Source organism: Gekko japonicus, unplaced genomic scaffold (genome assembly GCF_001447785.1).
Source record: "Gekko japonicus isolate JY-2015 unplaced genomic scaffold, Gekko_japonicus_V1.1 scaffold198, whole genome shotgun sequence".
Classification (NCBI taxonomy): domain Eukaryota; kingdom Metazoa; phylum Chordata; class Lepidosauria; order Squamata; family Gekkonidae; genus Gekko; species Gekko japonicus.
In genome coordinates this window covers 505,200-519,412 of record NW_015161409.1, presented here as the reverse complement: position 1 = coordinate 519,412, position 14,213 = coordinate 505,200, and the positions used below count along the sequence as shown (strand labels likewise).

At 41.2% G+C, this 14,213-nt stretch overlaps 1 protein-coding gene across 1 annotated transcript in view; it reads right to left on the bottom strand.

The window, feature by feature from the left end:
- Window positions 1–14,213, bottom strand: part of EML5 (echinoderm microtubule associated protein like 5) — a 136,937-nt gene that overhangs the window by 65,500 nt on the left and 57,224 nt on the right. The window contains exons 13-19 of the mRNA XM_015426624.1: window positions 10,127–10,245; window positions 8,966–9,152; window positions 7,193–7,298; window positions 4,944–5,037; window positions 2,412–2,512; window positions 1,818–2,020; window positions 190–301 (exon numbers count right to left, since the gene is read on the bottom strand). Of these exons, the coding sequence (XP_015282110.1) occupies window positions 190–301; window positions 1,818–2,020; window positions 2,412–2,512; window positions 4,944–5,037; window positions 7,193–7,298; window positions 8,966–9,152; window positions 10,127–10,245 (922 nt within the window). The remainder of the gene's footprint in view (window positions 1–189; window positions 302–1,817; window positions 2,021–2,411; window positions 2,513–4,943; window positions 5,038–7,192; window positions 7,299–8,965; window positions 9,153–10,126; window positions 10,246–14,213) is intronic.

Below are 14,213 nucleotides of genomic sequence, written 5' to 3'. Positions count from 1 at the left end.
AGGGCCTGCCTGCCAGGTGGAGGCTAGAGCAGAGACCACTGTGATCAAACTAATAGTACACTACCTCATTTTAAATGGCATTTAAAACATCGACCTTTACACTTCCTCAAACTGTGCAAGAAAGCTGTCACTGAACCAGAATACCAAAATTCTAATTTATAAACAATGAAAGTATATAGAACAAATCACCTTTGGAACCAGGGGCCAAGGCAGATCTTTTGATGGCATATGTTTTGAGGCATCGTTCAAAGGTGTCATCCCAAAGAGCGACTACTCCATCCTTGCCTCCAGTTACAAATCCCTGAAAAATATTAGAAAATGAACAGCAGAAATATTCTGCACTGCAATATCTATTAGTATCTCATTTAAATATATTCAGCTTTCAAACCTTCACTGCAATCCTGAAGAACACATATATTGTTACTCTGCCCAACATACAGCCAATGGTGGAAATTTGTGCACAGTCACTTTGAATGGAATAAGCTTCCATTAAATGCAGATGAGACAGAGGCTTGGCCTGCCTAGATTTCTGCAGGTGTGGAGGGATTTTAATCGAACCTGTCTCCTAGGGGAGACCTTTGATCCCCCCAAGCTATTTCTGGGTGTTTCCCCATCACCCAGAAGCAGCATTTCAGGTTATCTTTTGGGCTGTCACAGGAGGGAGGAACTGGCAAAACAAGCATGTCCATCTAGGTGGAATCCCAGGCAGTGGGTAATATGTACAGAATAAAGATGAATGTATTCAGACTACCATACTGACATTGCAGTAGTGTTTTCAGCTGCACCTGAAATGTGTTACAAGCTCAATTCCAGTTCTCCAAAACTGAGAGACAAACTTAGGCCCCCGTCACATGGGAGGAATTGCCCCGCGGAACGGACGGATTGAGGGCGGATTAAACCAGCGCAATCAGATGCCAACATCTGGCAAGCGTCGCACACCCATCCCCAACTCGTCCCTTCCGGTCGAAAATGAGGAGTAAAAAACCACCTGCAAAACACTACTACCTACTGGAAAATCCGTGGCACGGGTGGCCGTGTGATCGCCGACGCGCCCATCTCCCGCAGCATGCGAGGCCCCCTGCCAAACTGCGCAGGCGCACACATGCGCAGCTGACTCGCCTCACTCTCCTGTCCGTGGCTTCCCCCTCGCATCTAATCACACTGGGGAGCATATGCGCGGCGGCTCAGGGGATCTGTCTGATCCCGCTGCCGCGCTTCTCTTTTGCTGCGGCTCTAAAAAGCCGCACTTCCACTCCAGCTTTTCCTGCGGTGTGACTGGGGCCTTAATTACACTGACAAACTACTCAGTTACTTTACATTTAACTGTGCTTAAATGTGCTTTTCAACCAAATCTGTTCATTTCATCATTATAAAAAGATACTCGTGCTATTATTTTGTTTATTTAGAAACTTCCAAGCTAGAGTTTCTAGTAAAGAAATACTCAAGGAAGTTTACAACATGGATTTTAAAACAGTTAACATCCAAAAAACCCCAAATCCCACTGAAAAAGCAGGTAGCAGAACAACCATTTATCATAAAAGAAAAATATAGCAATAGATGTTAGACCATGCAATCATAGGCAGAAATTCAGAGAACTTGTATATCCAAGTGATCGTTAGGCCACATGAAAAGCCAGTTTTGGAACTTGCAAGAACAATTTGTGATATGGCCCAGTGGTCTGTTGTTTAAAGAAAAATGGTGGAATATCCTTTGCATGCTCAATACCTTAGGCATGCATAAATTAGCTCTCTAGATCGTGACCATCCATTTATTTTCAATGAAGTATTACTGATTCATATCCAGTATAAGCCACTCACTTTTTCTAGTGCATGCATGCTGAATACTGGGCCATCATGTGCTTTCACAGTTTTAATAAGGAACAGATCTCTCCATATACACACATCTCCAGTTGATGTTCCAGAGAAAGCCATCTCCTCTGTCCAGCCATAAACAGCACACATCATTGTATCAATCTTCCCCATTGGGCCTACATAGCCCTTTTTCCCAATCAGTCCACCTCCTTAATTAAAATCAAAATAAATTATTACATATACAGATTTGTAAAAGACCACACAAAGCAATTTTAATCAAATATTATATATAATTTGTAATCACTTTTTGATATTTTTTTCGGTTTCCTCTATTCTGAGGTATCAGGGCAAGCAACTGAGATACATAAGTAAGAAAAAGCAAATAAATCTACATACGATTTAATTGTGGTGTCATAAGAGGAAAGACAAAGAGACAAACTCTGTTTTCTTCTCTGCAGGCCCTGTCTATGGGATTACATACAGGAATCTATGTGTTGGCACACCATGTCACTATATTCCCCTTGTACAGGCACTGGATGTTTTGGTGTACAGAAATTAGTGACTTAAAAATATGTTAACGCCTTAAATTATTTTTCTTACCAGCTCTTCGCCAGAACTTTATGTGTTTAATTCCAGCTGTAATAAGTTTATCAGGCATGAAGGGGTTAATCTTAACAACAAAGATCTTGTCTTTACTCCCCCTAGAACAATACACAAAACAGTTTCTCTTTGATATGTGGAAAAAGATTTCTGCATGGGCATAAAATTAAGACCAAAAAAATGGCAAAAATGGCTGAAATGATGGAGTTAAAAGATTTAGCAGTGCATGCTTACATTAGGAAAATAAAAGGATTACCCATTTAACTTTTAAAACCTTGATCAGATATTTTATTTTTATCTTCTGTAAAGGTCTGCCCTGGTCAATATTTGGATGAGAACTAAAGAACACCAGGGTCCCTATACAGAGGCACACAATGGCAATCAACCTCTGAACGTCTCTTGCCTTGAAAATCCTACAGGGTCACCTTAAGTTAGATGTGACTTGATGGCAACAAAACAAAATAAAACCTAAAATAGTGAAATATACCTTTAAAACTGTTCTAGATAATGTATCTCTAATAAAAAGTCCATATTTTGTTCTACAATTAGTTTTACTTTCTCAGAAAGTTTAGATTGCCTATATATAACACACAGCAGATTCTGAAGTAGTATTTTTGATGGTCAGCCTTGACCATTAAAGACACCTATGCCCTGTAAAACACATGAAGCCACCTGAATCAACCATAGGTCCATCAAGATCAGTATTGTCTTCTCTTACTGGCAGCAGATCACCAGGGTCTCACGCAGAGCTCTTTCTCATCACCTCCCTCCCTCTCCTTTTAACTGGAGATGCCAGGAATTGAACCTGGGACCTTCTGCATGCCAAGCAGATGCTTTACCACTGAGCTACAATCTCCTTCCCAAATTGTATTTTAAAAGATCTGGTTCACTAGGCTTTATCTACATCATTGTATACCCAAAATGCTCCTCAGTCTGCTAAGAACAATACCTGAAATTTCCTTTGTCTATGAAAAATGCTTCTGTTTTGTCAAGCACCAGATATTCATAGTGGTGGCTTCAGTATCTGCTATTTTATTTAGTCAATTTGTACCCTTGGCTTTCAGTCTGCACTAGACCCTCAAGGTATTGTATTCAGTTTTGGGCACCACAATTTAAGAAGGATATAGACAAGCTGGAACGTGTCCAGAGGAGGGTCACAAAGATGGTGAGGGGTCGGGAAACCAAGTGCTATGACGAAAGGTTGAAGGAGCTGGATATGTTTAACCTGGAGAGGAGACGATTGAGAAGTGATAAGATAACCATTGTCAAGTACTTGAAGGGCTGTCGTCTAGTGGATGGTACAGAGTTGTTGTTTGTTGCCCCAGATGGTCAGACCAGAACCAATGGGTTGAAATTAAATCAGAAGAGTTTTTGCCTAAACATTAGGAAGAACTTCCTAACAGAGAGGTTCCTTAGTGGAATAGGCTTCCTTGGGAGGTGGTGGGCTCTCCTTCTTTGGAGGTTTTCAAACAGAGGCTAGATGGCCATCTGACAGCAATGCTGATTCTGTGAACTTAGTCAGATCATTAGAGGGAGGGCAGGAAGGGTTGCATCTGTGCTTAGTTCTTGTGGCCCTTTCTTAAATGCCCAGGGAAATGCTGATCGTCACATTGGGGTCAGGAAGCAATTTTTTTCCAGGCTAGTTTGGCTGGAGATCGTGGAGGTTTTATATCTTCTTCTGGGCATGGAACACCAGTCACTGAAGGTGTGGGGGGAGGGATTTCTGAATTTCCTACATTGTGCAGGGGGTTGGACTAGATGACCCTGGAGATCCCTTCCAACTCTATGATTTATGATTCTATGGTAACCATTAAGTGACTCACTGTATAAAGGAGCCTATTTATTTGGGACTCAAGGACTGGTTCAGATTTTCTTCTCTCTGACATTCTTCCTACACATCACGGTGAAGCAAAATGGTACCTTCCCATCACATTCACTGTATTTACCTCTCACCTCTGGGCCTGCTGGATGTCTACACTTGGATATCATAGCTTGGATCCAGCAATGTGAAAGGGGAAACATAAATGGACTTAAAGCAGTTCCACTTGCATGCAATTTTGTGTAACACCCAGCACTTTCATTCCTATATTATAGTGCCCAGAAATTGGTTGTACAAGATCTTACACAAGCAGGAACACAAATGGAGATACAATAAGTCTGACTTAGCACAAGCAGCTACTGCAGTATTTTACTTGCACTTCTGCTTTCACAAGAGCTGCAGCACAAGTGTAAATTTTCTGGTGGATCCAACCCAATGCGTGCATAGGACCTCAATACATAAGACCAGAGGTATGCAGTTCGTGTCCTGATTGAATGTGGGATACCAGTAGTGAAAATGCGAGCCTGTGCAATTTATGCCCAAATGTGGATGCCAAATTGACCCAGAGGGTGAGGCAGGAAGGTGTGATCTTGTTTTCCCACTTTACATATGGCGATAGTCCAGTTCAATTCAGAGCAGTTATACTTTCATCCTGGTTAACGCTATCCAAATTATGCACTGGCTACAGTTTTTGGAAACAGCTACATTCCTACCTTACAGCTGAAAGTTTCTCCCCTTTTCTCCAGTCCCAAAGAACAATAGTGTGATTGTCATCTATTCCAACTGAAGCTAGGCGTTTGCCATCCGCTGTAACAGGAAATGAATTATGAGAAGGGTACATATGAATTATTATTACGTATTTAGCAAGATGCAAATGTCAAGCATCAAGAGGGGTGCTGCAGTGAGGAACAAGCCTCCCAACCAGTGAGTGAATTAGCTTCTGCTGCTATTATCGGTGTGCATGTAAAGAGGCAGGAGGTATTGTATCCTTGCTTTTTAAACATGAGAACTAACAGAGAATTCTTCAAAAAAACCTGAGGGGGGGGTATGATAGCTTTGATCCTTTAGAAAGAACCAAAAAGGAACCTAGTTAAGATTTTCAGGTTTAAAGAAAACATTCAATTGAGAGTCAGAAAACAGTCTAACATGCAGGGCTTAATGATTTGCTGAGGAATATTATGCTGTTATAACTCCATGATATTGGACTAGATAGACCACTGTCTAATCTAAAATGGACTCTTACATCTGAGAATAACCACCTGGAATTATGAGAATCAGATCCACATTTTTTTTTCTTTACCTTCTTTAGGGTTAGGATTATTAGAAGAGGGCACTTGCAAATTTAGACCTTGAGAAGAAAGATTTGGAATAGCCTAGTTTGAAACCTGAGTTAGAGATCAATTAACTTCCTGCAGATAGGGAATTATCAGCCCCACCAGTGTTTGAGGGTCTGGAGTTATTTCAAAAGTGCCAGAGTGTTGTGTCTGGCTCTGTATAAACATAGAAGTATAGCTCCTACCATGAGCTGGGGTACAAATGCTGGGTGTGCGTGTCAAGGATGACTTTGGGCAATTGGGCCCAGCACTGGCTGTCACCCAGTCAGCTCTCAAGCAGCTTCCTGTAATCTGCCCTCGAAAGCCCATCATGGGATGGGTGGGGCAAACAGACCTGCAGCTTGCAGATTTCTCCATGGTACACAGCTCAGACTGAAAGAAGCAGACTGAAGAGGTGCTTAGCATTCAGAAGCTCTCTCTCAACAAAGAGAAGGCTTCATTTGCACCCATCACTAAAACAAAGGACAAAATGCAGCCTGCCACCATCCCTTGTGTTTGCTGCTCCTGGCTGACTGTAACCTCCCCTCCAACCCCAGGAAAAGAGGACGCCTGGAGCATGAGGCACCACAAGGCTAAGTTTCTGGAGAGGGGGCAGATGGGTCAAGGCTGCAGAAAAATGCTTGAGAGCTGACTGGTTAACAGTCAGTGCTGGGCCCAATTGCCCAAAGTCATCCTTGTCACCACCCCTGTCCAGGCACAACATAGGTCCTAAAGATGAGAGTATAAACAAAGGAAGGGGAACATACGCAGAAGTTCCAGATGTAAAGTACTGGGTTCGCCGCATGGAATGCTCAGACTACGACATGCGTTCAGACGCGTTTATTGTACTTCACAACAAGAACAACTACAACGGCCCTGCAAGGCCAACTATATGCATTCCACCCGGCATACCTATGGTCCCATTGGAGGGTTTGAATTTTCTGCCAAGGTTCTATTGGTGGGCTCGAAGTGGACTAGGATCCGAGGTCCCCTTTGTGTTTGGGGACCAAGCTCCTGCTAAGCCGCGGACCATTGAGGAAGTATTACGAGAAGGATCAAGAAAGGGATCCCAACTCTAAGGGGCACAGACATTTTAAAGAGTGAAAGATTCTTGGACAAGTAAGGGTGATGAAAACAGAGAAATGAAGATTGTGGTAGGGGATATAGCATATCAAGAAATGAGAGATGGGATGTGAGACCACAAAGAGCCTTAATAAGGACAAAGAGTTTATGCTGAGCACAAAGACAAATAAGAAAGATAATGCTCTTTCATTAACAGCAATTAAAATTATATATTTTATAATAAGGCATTGCTGAGAAGTAGCACAATTTGAAATCAATAAACACTAGGGTTTTGTAATGCACTTTACAACATTCAAGCAAGAAATGGAAAATAGTTAACAGCAAACATAATAGAATAAAACTAATTTGTAACCATGGTCTTTCAAGATGTGCATGGGTAAGCATATCAACCTAAGCACATGGTGTTAGGTCTGAGAAGAGAGATTTTCAGTTTTACTTACACTGAAAATATATTACCGTGCTTCAATACAATACAATAGTGTTCTGCTCTCAAGAAACAAGGAAGCTGCCTCACTTATAAATATATAAGGACTCTAGTTTCAGAGATGAGATATAATAATTAGTACCTGAAAAGTCAACTGCACAAACACCATATTGGTGATAGCCCTTTAAAACGGACAGTGGCTTGATTGTCTCCGTATCCCAAATATGAATTGAGCTTTCCCGACCAACCTTGAATAAAACAGACAGGACAATTATTTCATATCTGATTATATGTATTTGTTAAAAACAATTTTAGTTTACAGATAGAGCCAACCAAAATAAAACTAGTAGTACAACAGGAGCAATACTACTAACATTTTATCATTTCTTCATAGCTTCCATATCTTAGCCATTTGTTCCTCCTTTCATAGGGTTATAACACTGTTTTTAACTTAAATATATGGGGGGGAAATTAAATTCCAGTAGCTCATTGCTATTTTGGCCTTCTGAAGTTCAAGCAGGCCTTCCCACCAAAAATGTCATGCAGCTCACGGGGATGAGTACCCCCCTTTTTTAGTTCTTTGTAGCCACTAAAGGGGCTCCAAAGGAGAGGAATAAAAGAATCACATTATTTAACATAATTAAGACTAAAACTAAAGAATCATGTAGAGTTCACAGCAGAGCCAGGAGGGAGGGAATGGCTGCCTGCACAGAAGACTCTTGATGAGCAACAGTTACAGGTAACTGCAACCCTGTTTTCACTGAAGTAGACGTTAAAGCAGGCTTATATCCTCAGTGGGACTGCCAGTTGTATCATCTGGTGAGAGGTCAGACTGCAGATCAGATCCAACTTCTGAGCAGATAGAGCAGATTTCATCTGAGATGGAGGTGTAGTAGTAGTAGTAATTTTAAGGAATGTAGGTTGGTGAATGCTCTGGGTAGTGCAGGATCAGATCCAAGGATGCTGCATGGTGTCCAGAACAGTGAGAAGAAGGTACTGTAGGCAGGTCATATTGTTCACCCTATTGGATGGTGCATGCTGCTGATGCATAGAATGGATATAAGCTGTCAGTGATATGGGTGCCTTGGAACTCAGGAGAAAGTACAAGATGGAAAAGAGCAAGAGTCCAGTAGCACCTTAAAAACTAACAAAATATGTGGCAGGGTATGAGCTTTTATGAGTCACTGCTTATTTGCTCTCATATTGATTCTAGCAACACCATCAGGGGACCCAACAACATCATCCAGGTTTATATTCCTGCTCATTCTCTAATATGATTTATGCCATCATGTGTCAACAATGTCCTTCCACCATCTACACTGGACAAACAGGCCAGTCCTTTTGACAAAGTATTAATGGACAAAAGTCTAACATTAGGAACCACAACATTCAAAAACCAGTGGGGAAACATTTTAACCTTCCAGGACATTCAGTTGCTGACCTAAAAGTAGCAGTTCTCTTACATAGGAATTTCATAGGAAGATTAGAAAAAGAGACTGCTGAATTGCAACTGATAATGAAGCTCAAGACGATGCATCCACATAACAAAGACCTAGGTTTCATGTGTCATTATCAATGCTGATTTCTCCATGCCTATTACCTCTCTGCATATCTTACCTAAATCCAATCACACCTGCTATTGTCATTCACTACTGAGCTTCAGAAAGCCCTAGAAAGCTTGAGAATCTTCCTTCTGCAGCTAGCTTGCGTCTTCACAGTCCCAGTGTGGGACTGCACAAATGACTCCATGATGAGTCTACGGTAATTTTTTTTCCCTCCCATGTCATAACAAAGTCGAAGCATATGATTCCTTTCAAATGTTTTCAGAGATACAGGTGATGCAAATTTATGAAATATAACTTAGTAATGTTTTAATTAATATTAGATCTCTTGTTTACCTAAACATCAGTCCTACCTGGCCTGTTGCCACATAGTCCTTTAAAGGATGAATAGAAAGACAGAGGATGTCATCATCATGACCCAAATAAAAGCGCTGTGTGTTTTGCTGTCGATTGTATACTACACCCACTGCTGCAACATGGTATACGATTTCTCCAGTCTGGGTGTAAAATAAATTACTTCGACAGTCATAGCCTCTGTAACTAATAAAATAGTTTGGCATTAAGACCACATGAACCATTGAAGAGTAAACTGATCTAAACATTTCAGCTTCTAAATTAAATAAATTTAAATAAAATGATTTTCAAAACAGTAGTTTCATCAAAAGCACATAAGAATTAATTAAAATATTCCTTCTACGGAAGAAAAATAAAACAAATAGATTGCATTAAAAACTCTTCAAGTGACAATCAGAGAATACAGAAAGAAAGATGAAAATAGCTTGTACAGTTAGAAGACCATTTCAGTGTTATCTGGTTTTCTGAGGGACAAATCTTGACTAATTGGTCAAGGCGCTTAAAAATGTATCAGTTGAAGTATGTGGCCTTTATTTTATTTTGCATTTTCCTACTAACTCATGCAAAATCATTTCCTTCAAATTCGCTGCCTACTAGAAGAATATATCAAGGAACACAATCTTGTAAACATTTAGGTAATTTTTTTTGGCATGAAACCTAACACACACACACACTCACTCTAACCAGATAAATATCAAGCATTTAAAAATAATCAGATATTGTATTTATATTCTATTAACACCCTAACTATCATTCTAAGTCTATTTAGTTCATTGGTCTTAGAAGGGTATACTCCTCTTAAGACAGCACTAAGTCCATAAAGTTGGAGCCAATCAAATTTCCTTCGGAGTAAAAGTGAAAAGAAGGTCCCTTCTGACAACCAAAAAGCCTATACAATAAGGGATCAAGGGATCTGCACAGACATCTGGAACATGGGCTATAGAAATGAGAAGAATTAGGTGACCTTAAATTAAAATGCTGAAATAATCCAACCCATAATTCTTCTACTAAATGCAAATGCCAAGTTGGAAAAAACCAAACTTCATAATTTTGGTGAATTTTTTAGATTTAATTTATTCTTTAATTTAGAAGTCATATTCTGTGTGTAAGAAAATAACCTTTGTGAAATGCTTTTAGGGAAAAATTCCTTGTTTACGTACCCATGAACAAAGTGCAACCTTATACTATTGATAGGAGCCCGTTCTCTTCTTTTTGATGCTGCAGTTTTTCGTTTTTCTTTGCATTGCTCTTTAAGCTGAGGTAGATCTTCTTTGTAAACCTTAGCAGAGGATATATATGCTCTTTATAACAGTGTACATCTGAAAAGCAAATCTCTCTGAACAGAGATTTACAGGTTTTTTTACTTTTCTATAGATGTGGCACAAGGTAGTTGTTTATAACACTGAACTCTAATTGCAATTACAGTATTGGAGAAAATGCATCCTCTGCTCTTTCTGTTTGTTATAAGTACTCTGAGTACTGGGGCAAATTTTCCACTGACTTCAGAGGCTTTTATATTAGAGAGTTATACTTGTGCCTACAATCCTAAGAACAGTTTCCTAGAAGTAAGCCTAGAAGGCAATTGCTTTTGAGAAGATCTGATTAGGATTGCTCCCTGTGTAGCACTGTGCTGATGGGTCTGGTAGCTGGACAGACAGCCAAACCCCAATTTGTACTTGGGAACCAAGCTACTGCATACCCAAGTGCTTTGCAGGAACTTCCACTGCAACAACTTGCACTAGGTCAAGCTGTTGCAATAGCTTCTAGAATTAAGAAAAGGGGTGGCACCAAACACTGAAGAAAAGGACCCAGGTACAGCCAAAAAATGTGAAAGAAAATAATTAATAAAAAGTTATCCAATACAGTTCCTGATAGATTTCTCCACTTTCACAGGAATCTATAAAAATACACAACTGTACAGGATTAACCCACTCAGCCCAGTCCAGGGATGAGAGGGAATTCTGTATTTCAGCACATTAACCAAAAATCCACGAGACAGTCTGTACTCTCTCGAGGCTTCACAACAGTTTGCCACCAGAATCTCTTCAACGGGGTCCCCACCTAACTTAAGAGCAGAGATTCAATCTCTCAGTTGGCATCTGGGACTTAACACATTAGCAACTCTAACCAGAGATGCACACTATGTATTCTCACAAAGGTAGCTTGAACCAACAGGGCATTAGCAATGGTCTTAGCTGCAATATTTGATAGGGGAACAACAGCAAGAAAATGTAATAGATGATCTATGATTGTTAACAGATACTTCTTCCCTGTTTTCCCTGGGTAAGGTAGAGGGCCTATGACATCCACACCCCACTTAGCAAAAACTTCCTCAGGAAGGGCTGGGGTTTGCAGAGGAGCCCTAGGATGATCTCTTTCATGTCCCTCGTATTGACATACCCTACATGACTGCACGAACCTTTTTACAGCATCATGTACCTCAGGCCAGTAAAAATTCCTGGAGAGTTTCTCTAAGGTCTTTTTCCTCCCAAAATGACCTGCAAACACGTTTTCATGTGCCAGTTTCAACACCATTTCACGGTATGGTTGTGGGACAACAATCTGCACAAGTTCCCCACGCTCTTTGGTCTGGCAAAGACGGTATAGAAGCCCCTGTTTAATTAGGAACTTCACCCTGCGATCAGCAACAGCTCTAGCGTCAGTATGCACACTTTGCCAACAATTCTCAAGGGTTAGATCAGCTCTTTGGGCTTCTAGAAACTTCTCATCTCCCTTGAACTCTGAGGCAGCCTCACTAAAATCATTGTCCTCCCTCCCTCTTTCTGTGCTAGGGTGAAGAGGTGTCCCCACAGCATCTGTCGATGACGCTGTTAGTGTTCTAGAAATCACCCCCGATTCATAAGGCAGGGATTCATGTACAGACGTTATTTCAGCGCCAGTGTCATAAAGTCCACACACAGCCACATCATTTACCTTAACCTCATGTGCCACCAAAGTCATGTGACGCCAAAGTCCTAATAGGGACAGATTGGCATATAAGTCTCTTATTGTTAATATGCAAGCTTCGCCTTGCTTGACTGTACCAGGAGTGGATCTCCTGATGGTACCGTCTGTTGATGTATGTGGGAGTGAGTGGGTTGGGATACCTGAGATCGGCCAGCCCTGCCACGGTAGCTGGCCGGGGTCCTGAATCCCCTTTCAGTTGTCTCTGCGACAGCTGCTGTGGCCTCGTTGAGGCCGGGAGAAAGCCAAATGATTCTAACAACCCTGTATCAGAATTTGCTGGTGATGCGCAATTTCTGGCCTTGCAAGATTATGATTTTGCTGTTCCTCATATCAAAGGTTTGCAGAATTTGATTGCGGATGCATTGTCTAGAATTTTCTATGATGTAGACCAAACATACACTGTTACTTGAATGGTCTAACCTGATTGTTTGTTTTCTGTAACCTGAACAGTGCCTTGACTTGTTCTTCCTTTCTGTAAACTGGAAACATGCCTTTGTAAGCTTGTGCCTGAAGTTTGAAGATGAGAACTTCATGAAAGTGGAATGTTTTCTTGATGTGTACTAGTAACCCATTGTATTTTGTATTCAATGATGTATTCTGTAAGTGTCTGCTGACTCTGTTTGCTTTACGTAGTTGTATCCTCACATGTATGCATGTCCCTGAGGAGTAGGTTAGATGAAATTTGAGGTATGTTCCCCGAAATTTCATCTTTTGAAGGGGGAAGGTGTATAGAAAAAGCCTTTTCTAAAATCTTCCCGGCTGGGGCCAGATGGCCTCCTGGTATCACTACTGTGTTATTTCTGTCACCTGTACAAATGGCTTGCCAGATGACCAGGCCAGCATCTCCATATACAAGGCACTTTAACACCTTTGCCAAGAGAAGGCGACTTGCCAGCATCTTCCCAGGCTTGGGACAGCTATCTATGCCCAGTACATTAACACATCAAAAGCATTCCCTGACATGACACATGGTCAATAGCAGAGGCTGGAGTGGGATGCCCAACTCCTAGCCAATCAAAACATACCTTGCCTGACAATGCATGGTAACCAGAGATGGGAACGCCTTCCCACTCTCTCACTATTGGGTAAATGGCCATGCCTGGTGGTGACGGAGGGGGGGTATATCTGCAATGATCCATATGGGAAATGTAGGAGTTAGAGGAGAGAATGGAGTTCTTCTCTGGAAAACAAAGAGTTCTTTTGGATTGATTGATTGCTGTTAACATGGAGGGAGACTGTTAGGCAGCCGAGCTGGACTAGCTGCCCACAGCACCATGGGGTTCCTTTTCAAGATCCCCTGGTGAGACCTTGGACTATTTCATCTGATACCTCTGAAATCCTGGTAACTATGACTTACTTCTAGTGTGTAGCTAGAGCTGAACAAGCTATAGGTATCTATTGTTTCTTATCTTTTGCTAGTCTCATGTTATATGCATGCTTGTGCACTGAATAAAGATAATATAATCAATATTATCTGGACCTGTTCTCTCTGTTGCAACCTGATCTCTAAGACTGAATCTTGTGCCTAAGGCCGTTCGCCTAAGGAGCCTACCACTGTGGTACTTAACTGTTTGCAGTCCTGGTGCAGAGCTGGTAACGTGGTCAGTCCAATAAAGCAAGAAGGAGTTTGGGATCTTGGCTCCTGAGCTGTGCTGTGGGACTGGTTAACAAGATCCTGGTGGCAGACTACGGGTAAAGCCTGGAGAGTGTGCAGACATTCTCCTGGCGTTTGTTTAATTGTTCCTGAACGCCTTGGTTCCTCTCCCCATCCCTGGACTGGGGTGAGGGGGAGAAACCATGACAACAACATAATATACAACATTCAATGAACCTTGCAGAAAAGGCTGAAAATAATAAAACATCACACTGAAAATAAAAACCCCAAAGGAGCAACAAAACTAACTCCCAACATCATTTGAATACAATTTCAAAACAGCGCTTCTACAGAACTCACAATTACTACTATCGGGAATGCGCAAACACCTGCTAGTTCAGCTCATCAGTTTGTTTGTTTATTTGTTATTTATTTTATCACACTTGTATCCCGCCCTCCCAGCAAGCAGGCTCAGGGCAGCTAACAATATTTGATACAATGCACCAAATTGTAAAACAGTTAAAACAATCAAAATAGTTAAATAATCTACAATTAAATAATTTACAGTTAAAATGCTCACAGTTTTAAATCAGAGCAGCGGACCATATAATACCGCACCCAAGGTTCTCAGTCTCTGGGCTCCAGATGGTACCATATAATGTCAGTTAGGCTCGCCTTGCACCGCA